Genomic DNA, 17,169 nt, shown 5'->3' with positions numbered 1-17,169 from the left:
ACCAGAAGGAAGAAGACGATTCGAAGTGTCAAATTCATTTCGGTAAAGAAAAAAACGTAATATACGAGACTCGTCTCTGATATAAGACCGGCGTATAATATGCAATACTCAAGATTAAGAGTGGTGTTTATCTGATTAGTGAATTCCCATATTTCGGCATGTTGTAGCATTATTTCTTCGAGTTCCATGTGAATATTGCGATTGCTCTTCTTTAATAAGAACAAATCTTCTGCTACTCTCTGAAATCCTTTCATTATAATGACAGCCAAAAGGAAAGTAAATAATGCAAAATGAGATAGTCCTCCTATCATGAAGCTAATGGAAATCCCAACTTCTACACTGCAAATAAGGGCTTCGTATTTATAATTCTGTGCACTTTCTGTTGCCCTGTATAGGAACATAACGTTGATAAATTGGAATACAAGTATTGCAACTATAATTATTGATAAAGTAAATAATGTAGAATAGTGAACCAAGGTTCGTATCTGTTTTACATTAAGATATTCTGCTGTTCTTAATTTTATCGTAGGATTTACTTTAAACCTTTTTAAAATGCTAAAAGTGGACGTGACAATAAAAATAAAAATTAAGATACAAATTCTAGTAAAGATGTCGTTTTCCACTAATAAAAACCAAGAATAACACGGAACATACTCTGCTAAATAAGGAACCGCCATAAGTAATACCAGTAGGAAATGTTGCCAATAAATATATTCAACAAAATACGAATAACAACTTTTTAATAGTTTTTGAAGCGGTGTGGGAAGATTTCTGCATTTACATTGCTGAAAGAATTCCCAACCATAAATCATCGCTGTATCTAAGCATGGTCGGAAGATGCAATTTAAACATATTTGTTCATGAAAATACTTGCTCAGTCTTGTATATTTCTTCATACTTTTCCGTGTTAAACTGCTGATTAAATAAACTAAAATAAGTATTTGATTTGGCCCACTAATGGTCGATTGGATGAAACCACTGAAAATTAGTCGCAGATTCGCGCCTCAGAAACGAGCTGACCACGTGTTTTCGGAGTTTTCTTGTCCTGTCTGACTCCTAAATATAGGTCACTTTGTTTAGAAAGTATTCCTGAGAGCCACTCTCGTTGATAGATCGTCCGTGTGTTGTTTTATTCTATCAATCCATCAAGAATAACAAGAAATATAACGTGGTCTCGCCACTTTCCTTGAATTATATTTGAAATACAACAATTTCGTTTTGTTGATCGAGTGCCTTTTATTGTGTATACACAAGATTTCATAACAGAGTGCAGCATTATCGTCCAAATATAAAGGCAAACTACTTGTATATTGTGAAGCACACGTGTACATTCATATCGATTCATAGATTAAATGTACTGTACGTATGAATAGCTGGACCTGGTATTCTCCTCAATATATAATGTTATGTAAAGAGAATAAAAATAGCCTGCGTTTACTTTTCTAATGAAAATGAAATAAACAGGCAAGTTTCATAACAGACTTTTAATAAATTATTTTCTTCTAATGCTTTAATTGCAATTTCATTTCCTAGAAGTGACTTATTAATAATAATAAATTTGTATATTAATTTTCTCTGTGCAATATTTACATATTTATGGCTCAAAAAATAATTAAAGGTCAATCACAATTTCAAACAAAATTAAATATTTCAAAGTTGGAATGTTCCAAATAGCATTCACTGGAATGTTAAATGGAATGGAAATTATTATTGGAATTGCTTTATTTATTTGCTCATATAACGTCTACGTGATTTATGTACAGTACAGTACGTAGGTCTACTGTACGTATCTACAACCGAGAATTATGTTTAAGAGTAAGAAGGTAGCTAATAAGCCTTCATATTTTTTAAAGTAAACTCAATGGTAATAATGGAACTTCTAACTCTTGATCATCGGTAGTGATCATTTAAATGTTTTTACTAGTTTCTCACTTTTTTCCTCCTAAAAAATATGTGAATTTACAGATAACTTTCGTCTCATTTTTTAGTAGATTTGATATTTGTTTTTATACTTCGATATTCGTTTTTATATTTTTATATTCTTTCTCGTACGATGTGTTTTGCTGGCGGAGTTGGTCCAATGAACCTCTTCCCCCCTTATAAATTACTGTGAGGGTCTAGCCGGGGTATAGGAAACAGTTAAGATTCCTATACCACTTAATCAGCAGCTGATCTTTCGGTAAGCCCTCGGTTTGTCAAAAGGGATGTTTTTCTAAGACGTTAAAGAACAGCGTTTCGTAAGATCCCCTGTAATGTTTGTTTTTCCTGACACCAGCTAGGGTAATTAAAATACGCGCCCTAACTCGCGTTTACTTCAATTTATAGATATCTGTGACGTCCGAGTGACGACGACCGTACTAAGCTACGAGTGTTTAAGGTTTAGCGAGTGGGAGCGCATTGATAATGAATGAGACCATATTTAAACAAATAACAATACAATTTAATAAAACAAATTGATATAAAATTACAAATTAACAGATTAAAATGATATATATACTAGGCCTATTCTATAGGAGAGAGATCAATCTACCTATCCTAATCTTAGTTAACCAATGCGCGAGAAATTAAATATCTATACGCGAGAGAGAGTTACATCAATCTAACAATATACTACCTTCATAGCATGAAGCGGTTCTTGTCTTCGTTTCCTTTTGTCGTTATCGGAGAGGTTTTACTTATGGCCAATTCTGTCTTCAAAGTGCTGCGCAATTACATGTGGCTACCTACGTATGGAGATCTACTAAGGAGCCTTCCTATGGCCATCTTCTATAGAGATCTGCTGAGGTGCCCCGAGTTGGCGCGCACTCCCCATTTGTACCTTTTACTTTCTCCAGATCTCTTCCAAAGAAGATCGAGCTTAAGGATCATCTGACTGGGTGTGTTTGATGTGTCTTTCGGATTTAGTTACCTTTTTAGTCATGGGAGATAAAAATCTCTCTCAGGAACTGATTGTCAACAAAGGAAACATTTTGTACCTTGTTCTCTTTGATGTGTAACTTTGATAAAAATTTCGAATTATTATATTAAATTTTTAAACGGTTTTTTTCTATTAAATTCTAGAATATTTTGTTTTAATAATTAATCTCATAAAAAATTAAACTTTTTAAACCGTGAGTGAAGATCCTTCTTACTCGTCACGTGATCTTTACAAATGTTCCGTCCCGAGTCGTTCTTTACGCCTCGAGATTGTCCGTTTGATGGTCCGTTGAAAGTCACACCTCCACACTCGATAATTAGTTATATACAGTTTATTTACAAATATTTACAAAGATATACACTATGTAATAGCATTACGTACACTACAGTATCGAAGCTGTGATGCAGCACGTCGACTTAGCTGGCCTGGGAACACGAGTCACTCTTCCGGAGATGGCTTAACCTCGTGGCCGTCCGTCTCTACAACAACCTTTCTCCAGAGGACTTTCCAAGAGGAGAACACTCTCTCTATCCGCCTCAAAGGTCTGCCTGTTGTTAGAGACCGCCACGTACCAGGTCCCTCGCCCTTTCTCCTCGCTTTTTTGCCACCCTTCCAATTTAAGGGATTCTGGCACTGCCTCCTGCGACCAATCACTTCCTTCCCCTTCTTAGAGCCTTCCAAGACGTCCGCCCTATCTCCCGCCGACGTAGCTCACATTTGCGTCCGTGCTTTATTTATTCTTGTTTTCTCAAGCTGGCCGGCACGTGGCCAACACATTGTCCCTTAAGTGGAGACGCTCCACCTTTGATCCTTCCGGCCGTTTATGGCCCCGACCCCAGGTGGGAGCAATTACCTCAGTCGGGCGGTTTCTTTGACACAGGCCACCAAAGGCGACCTTTACACCTCCCACCGACAAGGTTCAAACTGCGCTTCAACAAAAGCCTGTTTGACATAAACAATACTACCGCGACACACAGCAATCTTTACCGTACAAATTATTTTGTTACACTACACTTCCTCCTTTCTTATTACAAGGATCAAGTTACTACAAATAATAAACTATACTAACAATATACAGTATTTAATATTTTACAGAAAAAGATATTTTACACAGTCAATAACATCTTCGGCAAATTGTCCCGTCACATTGCATTCAGAATCGCCTGGTAGATACTGATTACATCTATCCGAAGGACTTAATACCGACATAACTGCCTTGTCTGTACGATCTGGGGGTTCCGGATTGCTCCTGACCTCCAGTCTGGAGAGGGCGTCCGCATTTGTGTGATTCTTCCCCTTCCTGTGCTCGATCTCGACGTTGTAATTTTGCAATGCCAACGCCCAACGTGCCAACTTTGCACTATGAGGAGTGCTTAACGTTAGATACCTTAGAGGGTTATGGTCGGTTATCACCTTAACTGCATTCCCATATACCCAATAGTGGAATTTCTTTAATGCCCATACTACTGCAAACGCCTCCTTTTCTATCGTGGCCCAACGTAGTTCTGACCCGCGTAGTTTCCTGCTCGCAAAGGCCACGGGTCTCTCCTTATTCTCGGGTGACATCTGAGCTAAACACGCGCCGACCGCGTGCTCCGACGCATCGGTAAATAACACATACGGGCTTTCCGGGTCCGGTGCGTGCAAAAATGGGACCTTCCCTAACCGCTCCTTGATAGCGCAAAAGGCCCGTGTGGCCACAGGGTCCCAATATATGACATTAGGAGATCGGCGGTTCAATAAATTGGTTAATGGTGCCGTCACATTGGCAAAGCCCTCGATGTAGTCACGGTAATAACCGCAGATCCCTAAGAAGCTCCGCATCTGCTTTTTCGTCTTAGGTGCTTCTAATTCAGTGATTGCCTTAACCCTATCCGGATCAGGGTTATGATGACCTGACCCAACAATATGTCCCAAGTATTTGATGTGGGGCTGCGCGAACTGACATTTAGCGACGTTCACCGTAAACCCATTGTCTTGTAACGACTCTAGGACGCTCCTTAAGTGTTCTAAATGTTCGCGCCAACCATTGGAAAAGATGGCAATGTCGTCAATATAGGACATTGCGTAAGCCTTATGGGGAGCTAAAACCTTATCCATAATGCGCTGGAAAGTGGCAGATGCGTTCTTTAGTCCGAACGGCATTACCTCCCAAGCGAATTGTCCCCTGTGTGTCACAAAGGCGGTCATGTGCCGACAGCTTGGGTCGAGAGGTACCTGCCAATACCCTCTACTCAAATCTAATGAAGTTATATAACGAGACTGGGCAATCTGATAGATAAGCTCGGTCGGATGCGCCATGGGATATCTGTCCGCCACGGTGCCCGCGTTTAAATATCTGTAATCTACGCAAAGACGAATTCCCCCCTCTTTCTTCGCAACGCAAACAATCGGATGAGCAAATTCCGAGGAACTACTTTTAATCAATCCGGCTTCGAGTAATTCGTCAATTATCTCGTCCACCTTGGATTTTAAAGCTAGAGGTATTCTATACGGCATTAGGCGCCTCGGTTGCCATCCTTCCTTCAAGGTAATACTATGACATCCAGCAGCCGTCTTCCCCGGCTTAGCATCGAATAGCCCCCGGTAGTCCTTCAGGACGTTCTCTAACTCTATCTTTTCCCTGCGGGTCAGCTGGGTGCACGAATCTAGGCTTGCCTCTCTTCCTTCGGACTGGGGTTCGATCACTCTGGACGTAGTTGGGGCCGTTATAACTTCGCCAAAACTGTCATCCCCTTCAAAAATGACCCCGACCGAGCGTATTCCCCGTACATACCGCTTCAGTTTATCGACATGCACCCATTTCGTCGCCCCGTTCTCCATTTTCACCCTATAGCTCCCATTGCGTACCTTTTCCTCAATGACGCCCGGTCCCTCCCATCTGTCGTCGGTTTTGCGGTTACAAAGCGCCTTTAAAACTAGAACAGAGTCTCCTACCGCAAATTCCTTTCGTCTAGTACGCAGGTTATAGTGGCTCGCGTAGGTCTGTTGTTGTAAGGCTGCGGTTTTATCAGCATAGTTGTGCACCACTTTGATTCTTTCAGTCAATTTATCTAGATACTCCCTGATGTTAGCGTTCAAACTATCAGGCGGACTAGCTTCCCCTGCCCATATATTTCTCAAGACGGATAAGGGACCGGTCGGGGCTCTGCCGTATAACAATTCGAATGGAGATATACCTGTGGTCTCGTTCGGCACTTCCCGGTACGCCCACAGCAAAAAGGGAACTATCCTATCCCAATCCCTATTGTTCTCTGCTATCACGTGCGCTAGCATATTTTTGAAGGTCTTGTTCCATCGCTCAACTGCACCGTTGCTTTGAGGATGCTCGGGAGTTGAAAATCGGATCGATACGCCCATTCGTCTCAGCATCTCACGAGTGAGTTGTGCCGTGAAATTGGTGCCTTGGTCACTACACACTAGATCCGGGAACCCAGTTCGCGAGAACACTTGTAATAATACGTTACATGTTGTCTTTGCCGACAACGAACGAATGCACTCCACCTCTGGCCACCTAGTGCACAAATCTATGAGGCAGAGGGCATATTTGTGTCCCCTAGCCGACGGTGGGTCGATCGGACCGATTACGTCTAAGTTTACTACCTGAAACGCTCTACTCGGCCTAGTGAGGGGACTAATTGGTGTACGGTCATCCTTCCGATAGGGGGCACGCACCTGGCATCTATGGCAAGCCTGGCAATATCTCTTTACATCCGCCGTCATGTTCGGCCAGAAAAATGCCTCTCTAATTCTATTGGCCGTCTTGCGACTGCCCAAGTGTCCTCCCCAGGGGGATTGGTGTGCTAACTTTAGTACCCGCTCCCTACGTCCTAGCGGTAGGACCACTTGTTTCATTCTTCTGCCATACCATTGATCCATGTGATATAGTAGACCACCCTCTATGACGTACCCGTTCTTTCCCTTTCTAGCTAAATCCCAGCTGCCCTTGAGTGTCTCGTCCCTGACCTGCGCCTCGTGGAGTGACCGTTTGCTTTCGTCATTCACGTCCGGGCTCTCGCCACTGTCCTCCCTATCTGTTACGGGGCCCGGATCATCTGCTACAGTGACCTCATTCACGACCGACCGTAGCTGCTCGCTCGTCTCTGCTCGTTTGGCTTCCTCTAGAGAACAATAATCGGCTGCGGAGATTAATGCATCCGTGGTGCCACTAAGCTCGTCAGTTAAGGCACAAGTTATCAAAACAGGGGTGTGATCAACCTCTCTTCTGTCCGGCTGCCTTTTTAAACTAATAGGGATGGTCACCAAGGCCGCAGTTACCTGCTGTCCGAACGCACCGATCAGCCTTATCTTCCCGGCCGCACGGGACATGTAATCCGGTATCAAGGCTTTCCTAATTACGGTTATTTCTGCCCCGGTGTCTACTATCGCCGAAAACTGACGATCCTGACAACTAAGTACGATATTTTTGTTAGCGCTAGCAGGTTGGTTTCCCCTGATCGCGTCCTCGTCGATGTTCACTCTCGCTACTAGCTGGCCGGTAGACTTCGTGCTTTCGTCTACATTAACTACTCGCGTCGCCCTGGGCTTTATCCTTTCCTCTTTATTACGCCTTCGCGGGCAGTTCTTGCTGAAATGTCCCATTAAACCACAAGTGAAGCATTTGATTTTGGCTTCCCTCGCCTCAGATTCCTTGTTGGTCGCGGTCGCATCCGCCGTTTTATTGGTGGTCTTCGCTTCCGCATACCGGTCGTGGTACGGTATCCCTTTACCCCTCTCGAACCTACGCCTGAAATCTCCCTTTCCTACGGCCTCTTCATGCTTGTCGGCGTATCTGGCTATCTCTTCCGGTGGGAGCCAGCCTTTACCTTCTTGCAATAAAACGTAACGCTTAGTGTCGGCATCTAACTTAGTCTTAAGGTGATCCGAGACCACTAATTTTGTTAGCTGCCCAAAAGAATCTACGCCTCTACTATTCAGATAATACCGATACAGATCCTCCATTCTAGCTGCAAATTGGGGCCACGTTTCTTTGCTTCCCTTTTCAGCGGAAGTGAACTCTTTGAGGTACTCAGCGGCAGACAGTCTCAGCTCGTCTAGTAGGAATTGTTTTAAGGTTTGGTAATCCCTGATCTCGTCTGCCGTAAGCCTATTTAACGCCGTTTTACATTTCTCCGATAGCACCGTTAAAACTAGCTGCCCCTGAAGTTCTTCCGGCACATCGTACGTTTGTAACACTACCTCTACGGCCCGAAACCACGATGGTACTTCCGCCTCCTTGTCTGGCATTTTAGGTAAAGCCCATCTGATTTTTCTAGCTAGGCTATCCAAGTTACCTCCCAGCTCAGAGTTATTACTAGTCCTAGAATCACTTCGTAGACGATCTCTCTCTAACTCTATTTCGGCTAGTCTAATTTCGCATTTCCATTTCCTTTTTCGCTCTTTCTAATATCCCTTTCAATTCTCCTTGTTTTTAGTTTCTATCTCGGCTAGTCTAATCTGCAAGCGTAATTTCTCTAACTCGTCAGACTCACGCCCCTCTATTTCATTCTGGTTGTCCGTAACCTCGACCTCGGAGTCCAAAATTTCCCTTTCCGGCTCCGTATCCATTTCCTGGGATTGACTAAGATCAGCCCGACCTCCCTGATCCTCAGAACATGGCATACCCCTTTTTGACCCTTGAGTCCTTCCGCGTCCCGGCATTCTGAATACAAATAATCAAGAACAACTTACCAATGTTGAGTTCTGTTCCGCCTTGATTTCCGGCTACTCTTCCTTCCGTAAGTATCCAAATCTCGAATGTGGGCTCAGTACTTTCCTGTCGTCTTGCGAGAATCTCCTGAAGATTTGCAAGAAAATCCTGTCGAAGACTGCGCCAGTGAAGATCCTTCTTACTCGTCACGTGATCTTTACAAATGTTCCGTCCCGAGTCGTTCTTTACGCCTCGAGATTGTCCGTTTGATGGTCCGTTGAAAGTCACACCTCCACACTCGATAATTAGTTATATACAGTTTATTTACAAATATTTACAAAGATATACACTATGTAATAGCATTACGTACACTACAGTATCGAAGCTGTGATGCAGCACGTCGACTTAGCTGGCCTGGGAACACGAGTCACTCTTCCGGAGATGGCTTAACCTCGTGGCCGTCCGTCTCTACAACAACCTTTCTCCAGAGGACTTTCCAAGAGGAGAACACTCTCTCTATCCGCCTCAAAGGTCTGCCTGTTGTTAGAGACCGCCACGTACCAGGTCCCTCGCCCTTTCTCCTCGCTTTTTTGCCACCCTTCCAATTTAAGGGATTCTGGCACTGCCTCCTGCGACCAATCACTTCCTTCCCCTTCTTAGAGCCTTCCAAGACGTCCGCCCTATCTCCCGCCGACGTAGCTCACATTTGCGTCCGTGCTTTATTTATTCTTGTTTTCTCAAGCTGGCCGGCACGTGGCCAACACATTGACCCTTAAGTGGGGACGCTCCACCTTTGATCCTTCCGGCCGTTTATGGCCCCGGCTCCAGGTGGGAGCAATTATCTCAGTCGGGCGATTTCTTTGACTCAGGCCGCCAAAGGCGACCTTTACACCGTGGATCTCACATTACCATGAAATCGTTATTATTTGTAGGATAAAAAAAGGATTTAAAATATTTTTTGATATTGAGCACGTTTTATTTAATAATTATTTTTCGATACTTTTACATTTAAATAATTAAAATATCTTAACCTTTCTCAAGAGTCGTTGGTTTACTTGGTTTACTGGGTTCAATGTTTCCTAACTAAACTTGCAATAAAAAATAAATAAATAAAAACAAAATTTACTTGAGAACAACTTGTCAATCATGTAACTGCCATGATCCTGTTGATAGATAATGCGCGCCATTGTTATATTTGATGCATACATACCAATGTACGAATTTGGAGACCAGATTTCCTTAAAATTATTATTAAATGTCGTATTATTATTACAGAAAATAAATGTTTTTAACTATAACGTTTATGAATACTATAGGGTGTCCCAAAAGTCTCCATACAGTGACACAAATCAAACCTGCCAGTGGCCGAATAAATAAAACTATTGAACTCTGGTAGTTGGTGATTGATTCGTGCCTGAGGAATGGACTGGCCGCGATGCATTGTGTCTGGGTTTGGTTTGTCCATATGTCTAACACCTAAACAGAATTCAGTTTCCACACAGGAAGTCCTGCCTAGAAGTTATCCCATTGGCTGATCACCTATGTGTTCCGTTGCCTTACTCAGTCAATGCACTGACACAGATCTTAACGCTAACATTTTAATGTTTTGTAAATAAAGTCTCATTTCGCCTTTGTATGTATAGAATCTTTTGGGACACCCTGTGCATTTATGAATATAATAAAAACTAGTTGTATCAAAACATCACTAGAAAATTATTACTAAACTTCTGATTTTCATGTTTTTGCCCTCTAATGTTTTATGAGTAGCAGTTCCCGTGACGTTTATTCTTATTGTTAGTATTTTAAAGTCAGTTTAGCACCATTCGTGCAGTTAACCACCACAACTGGTGCAGTCGTGCAGTGAACAACATGGTTTACATATTTATGCGCCGGCTCTACCGGAAGCGATAGGGTGACGCCATAACCATCTTGTATACTTGACGTAATTTTGAATTAAAGAAACATCTTTTCTTCTTTACAATTACAATACTTCTTTAAACCATTTTACAGAACTATTTTAGTTCTTTCTGATTCCGAACATTAATTACGTGAAAACGATTCGATTTTGTCGTAATTTTCGAGCCCACCAATGGCCGAATGGCGAAACACAGAATGCTGGTAGTTTGTTGTGGATTAATAACACTCTTCCAACGGACTGTCCAAGTAGAATATTTTGTATTTTTTGACATGTCGAATTCCTAAACAAAAGGCGTTTTCCATAGAAAGTCTTCCAGGAAGGCATTCCTTTTTGGCAGATCACTCATGAAGAAGAACTTCTCATCCTCACAATAAATAATATAAATAAATTTAAAATGAATTATATTTTTGTAGATTTTCGTCCGATGGAGATAATTATAATTAATTATTTGAATACATAGTCCTTCCCGAAAAAGAAACCACCATTTATTAGTTCTGTTCCAGACGATACATACTTGGTGACTGACCTTTCTTTTTTGGCTACTGACCGCCAAAAAGCCCTTTATAAACACAAGAATACATCCAGTTAAAAAATACAAACATTTTTTTAAAAAGAACTGGTGACATACGGACGTCTTCTGTTCTCCAATGTATCGTCTGGAACACGGAGCAATAAAATTGTTTTTTATTCCTCTCAACTACAGGAAACTGTCATAAGTCACACCGGTAGACTTTAATGGGTTGCATTAAGTTATGAATTTACTCGCGATCAGCATTAAAAGGAGCGTCGAACATTCTGTAGCACACAGGCGGCTAACATTCGATAATCGGCCCTGCGAGTTGATATGAAAGTCAACATCTCTCCTTGGGAACTTTCTTCTAAATGGAAAGTTCCTCTTTGACTCACGACTACAAACAAAAATGCTTCCTGTTTGTCAAATTTTTAACTCTTATCAATTAAGCATAAAGTATCTGTCCCAGATTCTCACAATAATGAAACGAACAATTATTTATTGTAACATTGTTATAATAACGGGCTGTAATTTCTAATCATATTTTTAATTTATTTAATTTAAAATATATGTTCTCCACCTGAAATTAGTAGGGACTTGCCCCTGTACATCATACTTTTTTTTTAAATAATAGAGTCGTGCCGGCCATCTAACATCTTTCAGGAAATAATGTGATTTCCGATGAAAATCGGAAGTTTATATATAGTTAATCGGGACTTGCTGTCCTAGTATTTCTAACTCCTGTATAGCCTTTCATATATGTAATTTATTTCTAGAGATTAAGAAAACATACAGAGACAGACGACAGTGAAAATTAATAGATCTACAATTTTTTCAAATTGCTTCTCAAGAATTAGTAGTATGACATCATAAATTAGTAATTTGCCATATTATCGATATCTTAAATGCCGGTAATAAACTATCTCATCTATTTCATAATATTTATTATGGCAATTTTCACGAGCTAGTAGTAAATCAATCAAAATCAATTATCTAACAATCCACTAATTAAGGGAGTGATGCCACTACACTCCAATTGATGTGCTTTCACATGAAACTTTAATTACTGCATTTTGGTTAATTGACTGACAAAGATAATGATTCCGCCATTATATTCAGGAAATATTGATGCTTAATAGAAGCAAAAAAGACCGTTTCTCGATATGATTGCACGGATTAATATTTTAAAATTATTGTATAGAACAACTGAAAAAATTGAAAATACAAAATTAATGAGCAAATATTTATTGTGATATCGTCACAATACCAGGCTGAAATTTATAATGAAATTTTTAAGTTATTTAACTTAAAATATATGCTCTTAAAAGTTACTTTAATTTCATTCTTATGTTTTTAAATGTGATATAATCGCGCTGTATCAAAATTCATTAACAAATTTCATTTTCTGACAGTGGCCGAGTGGATAAAAGCACTAAACACAGATTCGCGGCTGGCCAACGAGCTGGCCACGTGGAGTTCTCCGGGTTTTCTTCATGTTAATAATACTTTCCGGAAGGCCTTTTATAAGAACTGGCTCTCATTTACGCGGCATTGACGTAAAGAAAACACGGAAAACTCCACGTGAAAATCCTGTTGGCAACACGCGTACCCACGACAGATGTTAAGTGTATTTATCCACTCGGTCACGGGTGGGGCTCTTATAGAGTTCGTATCCGATTTTGATAGGTTTGATTAATTCTTCTCGCTTCCTGATTGGTTTCCTTTCTGTTTCTATGTGTAACTCGACCAATTCGGGAAGAGAAAAAGGTCGATCTTCGACATGTAACTTAACACTGAATACCGACCGCATATTCGTACTTGGAACTTACATTATTTTTTAAACACATTAAAAGAGACGTTCGGATCCTGTTTAGATCTCCACATTATGTTGAAGTTTATTAAGTAGAAGCAAAAGTATGTCTTACTCAGTAATGATAATGGGAAGTTCCCGATAAAATAGTCTAGAGAGTTTGCTCTTGTCTTTTTTTGTGTCACAATGTTCATTTTCTGCCAACACATACGTTTTACCTTTAATTCTGCAACGTCAAAAGGGCCTTTTTAATGTCTATCATGATTTTGATGAAGGCAATTACAAAACGGATGACGAAAAAGGGAGATATAACAGACAAATCGTAGTGCGAGTTAATCCTTGCGAAAAGGCTCTCGTAAGAATTAACTCGCACTGCAATTGAGAAGTAGCCATCTCTCAAGGGTCGACACTTTTAAAAGCTGTCAAAAGTAAAATGAAAACTTTAAAAATAAAGATAATCATTTACAAAAAATATATTTCTTGATAGACTATACGTTTTTGCATTTAGTGACGAACGAGTAGCCTACAATGAAAGCTGGACTCCGCCGAGGAATAGTTATTGCCTCAATAGCGTGTGAAAGAACAGATTCATATGGACTCATCTTGTATGTATAGTATATCAAGAAATATATTTTTTGTAAATGTAAATTCCCCCTGGCAATTTTTTTTTCAAATAAAGATAATCAGTTCTGCCACACTAGTCTAGTATACAAAAACAATAATTCGGTTCAAATCCGGTGATTTTATGGCGGAATAAAACATAAACGAATAACGTGTTATTATTCTTTATCCAGTTGAGAGTATGGTTTTCTTTGAATGCCTCAAACTCTAATGCAAAATGTTCCAAGCCTTCACGAGGACCATCGTAATATGGGGACTAAGAAAAATTACCACCGTAGTCATTACCTCTTATTGACGTAGTGTTCCGAAAGTTCAATTAAGGTATTTAACATGTTTAATTTTAAATGATCACATTGCGGCGGATTGTAATGATTTATCTTTATAATTTAGAAAGTTTCAATATACTTTAATGGTAAATTAAATTTATTGATTAAATCATATAAACATTTGAATGACATAAAATCAAAGCTTTATTTAATAGATTCTATTTACAATAATGTTAATATTTATGATACATCATTAGTTCTATGCAGCGTTGTAAAATTCGTGATACGAAGTGAATTATGCTATAAAATTTTAAAGAAAGTTTAGAGCATTAATATTTTACAAAACATATATTGTACGCTGGTATGATGTGGGAGAAAAACACACGACATTCTGAAAATTGCGCTCTGAATGCCCGCAGTGCTGTAGAAGCAAATGATACATCAATATAAGTAAGATAATTTTATAATATAAAGATATATATAAATTAACTTAGATTTAGTAAAGTGTTTATTTGGTATAGTGATGTAAAAGAGGAATATTAAATTTATGATTATAACAAGCTTAAAAGTGATGTTTTAACAATTTTTGTTTTAAAAACTGTCCTGTTTTATATTTGATCTAATTTTAATAAATTGTTATACACTTTTGTTTAAATTATCAAAATGTCTAACTGAAGAGGGGCCATTGTAAAGCCCGAAATGCATTTTAGATTGGGAATAGTGTGATTGGAAATGTATGTAGGTGTAAGTGTAATGATTAAGTAATAAATCCTTCTTATCAAGTGAGTCTCCTAGGAAAGACAGATCTTAATATTGATCTAAATAGAACCCGCAGAAAATCCAAATGTCGCTAATCATACTTGATGTTCAGTCCCTCGACGGTCCGGAGCTCGATTCGTCCGGTTTAATTTGAAATTATGAGAGAACTTGGAAACATATGAAATGTTTTTTCAACAGTCAGAAAAAACAACACAAGAAATTTTAACGACAAGAGCATTATTTCTGATGGAAATCTGATGGCTAGAGAAGACGGATCACGAGATAAGAACTTTTTATAAAGTACTTAAACTTTATAAAAGTTCTCATCTGGTGATCATCCTCGAGAACCTCTTGTTTTTTGGGAAAGAACCTCGTGTTCTTCAGACTCGAGTTTTTAACGGTTCTCTCCCCTATTCCGCACTTCAATTGATCGACAATACTGTCATCACATTCCAATCTGATCATTTTTGTCTCCGGGTAATAATTCTACACCTTTCAACCGCAAAAGAGATGGACATCGATTTAATCTTTTTGACATCAAGAAATTAAAATCGTCTCTGGGAAACATTACTTAATTAAATAAATTATTTTGCGATATCGCTGTTTAACTTTATATCATTCTTTCATCCGAAAAGTGAGAATTAAACATCTCCGTCAAACACTCGTTAACATTCTATCAAGTAATTTCGAATTCGGTCACACATACAAATAATGGTCATTGCACTCATTACCTAGTTACTATTTTTTAATTGTTTTTTTAATGTTTCTCCTGTGTGTATTAGGAGTACTGTAAAGGTAACCGTAGGTTCGACCAGACAATTAGGAAAGCGAAATGGATAGAAACATTTATACAATAAATGAAAAAACTCCTGCCCGAATTCGTTTCTGGTTCTCTAAATCGAACCTCTTGATGTCTTAACCGCTTGGTCATTCGACCGCCAGCTCAATACTATCTATAAGCCATGAAATTGTGAAGATGCAGGTTGAAATTTAGTATAACGAAATTAATAAAATATCAATGATTGGTTTCAAATAAGGACATACAATATCACACATATGATTGGCCAATAACTCAGTTAGTTGGTAACCACAATTTTCACCCGTAACATTGATAAATTTAAAAAACAAAAATGGACATTCAAAAAATAACGAATTTAGATCCGCAATTTGTTTGGTCAATTCACGTTTAACAATAATATCGTTTAAGCGCGAAATATTGTTAAACTTTCGTATTTCATGTCGAGCGAAAGCTTAAAACCGGTCATCGACTTTCTGATATCCATTTCCATAATAATTCGAAATAGAGTAAAAAATTTAGGAGTTAAGAAATCTTCCTTATCGGGAGTCTGCAGTAATGTAAATCGATCGAAAATAATTAAATTATGTACACACCATTAGCAATAGTACAATAATCGTACAACAATAGTACAACAACAAACACCCTCAATAATAAAGGGTTAAAATAAACTTTTATTTTAGTAAATAACGTTACAGATTTTAAAAATATTGAAATTAATGTGATCATAAAGTGAAATCATTTATGAAGAATTTTTGTCAGTTTTAACAATAAACATCTGAATGGAAAAGTTTTTCAAGCTTTATGTGTTATATCCTCTATAAGCCGAATTCGACATTCTTCAGGTTTCAGCGATTATCCAAAAAATCCAGTTATGACTGATCAAATTATTTCTATTTAATAACCGGAGAAGACTCACCACGACGTCGAATTCGGTTTATGGAGAATATAACACAATAATGTTACGGTTTCCCATAGAAAAGATTTTAAAATGTAGTTGACGATCTCAGTTATAGTAGTAACAAAAATATAGAGTAAAGAGCTGTGGCCATCTAAAATAATCATTCTAAGTACATAAAATAACGATTGTATACGAAATTTCAGATAAAAATGTTACAAAAGTACCTTAACTGGGAACTTTTTTCGAAAAACATTGAAGTAGTCTCTAATTGATATACATAATAACATTTTTCCAAATCTCTTCATAAAGTTTAGCATCCGAAAGAAGAAAATGTTTTTAAAAACATCGCATTATTAATCAAAACTTTAAATGGTTACTCACTTTTAATTTCTGTTCAAGCTACAAATCGCATTCAGAAAATCTTCGAATATCTTAAAACTAGGTCTGCATTTGAAAAATATCAAGAAGAGTTAAACGTGATTAAAGTAATTTAGCGATGGCTTCGAAAGAAATTAATATAATACCGTGGATGTAAGTGTTGAAAATGCGTAATCCAGTAAAAGGCACACGATTAAAACTAAAATAACAAGTACTAAAATAATAAATCTGATTATCAAGTTGAAATCAGTGAAGATAAATACATAATACAAGAGACTAGTTTCTACTAGAAGTGAGAAACACAATATTACAGATAATAGACTAAACTTTGTGTTAATCTGATTGACGAATCTCCAAAATTCGGCATGTTGTAACATTATCTCTTCTATTTTGAAACTTAAATTTGAATTGTTCTTATCTAGTGAAATTAAATGATTTGAAATGTTTTGAAATCCTTTCTTCACAACTAAATATAAAAATGACAGGACGAATAAGACATGAATTAATCCTTCAATAATAAAGTTTGTTGAAACGCCGAATTATAATGCAGAAGAGATTCATTGAATCATGTTCGTTATTCGTATCAAAAGCTGGATAGATATTACTAATATTAAAAATTGATAATCCACAACTAAAACATAA

The 17,169-nt window shown here is 38.4% G+C and overlaps 1 protein-coding gene across 1 annotated transcript; it reads right to left on the bottom strand.

Moving 5' to 3' along the window:
* Positions 1–4,006: 4,006 nt before the first annotated feature.
* Positions 4,007–8,164, bottom strand: LOC136970963 (uncharacterized). Its single transcript, XM_067265449.1, has one exon. The coding sequence runs from the start codon at positions 8,162–8,164 to the stop codon at positions 4,007–4,009; it is 4,158 nt and encodes a 1,385-aa protein (XP_067121550.1).
* Between the last annotated feature and the right edge of the window lie 9,005 nt (positions 8,165–17,169).

Source organism: Centruroides vittatus, unplaced genomic scaffold (assembly GCF_030686945.1).
Source record: "Centruroides vittatus isolate TY-2023 unplaced genomic scaffold, ASM3068694v2 contig_223, whole genome shotgun sequence".
NCBI classification, from domain to species: Eukaryota; Metazoa; Arthropoda; class Arachnida; order Scorpiones; family Buthidae; genus Centruroides; species Centruroides vittatus.
This window is presented reverse-complemented; position numbering and strand designations above follow the sequence as displayed.

Excerpts from the sequence above, each read along its gene's own strand:
- LOC136970963 (XM_067265449.1), bottom strand. The coding sequence starts at position 8,164 with ATGCCAGACAAGGAGGCGGAAGTACCATCGTGGTTTCGGGCCGTAGAG.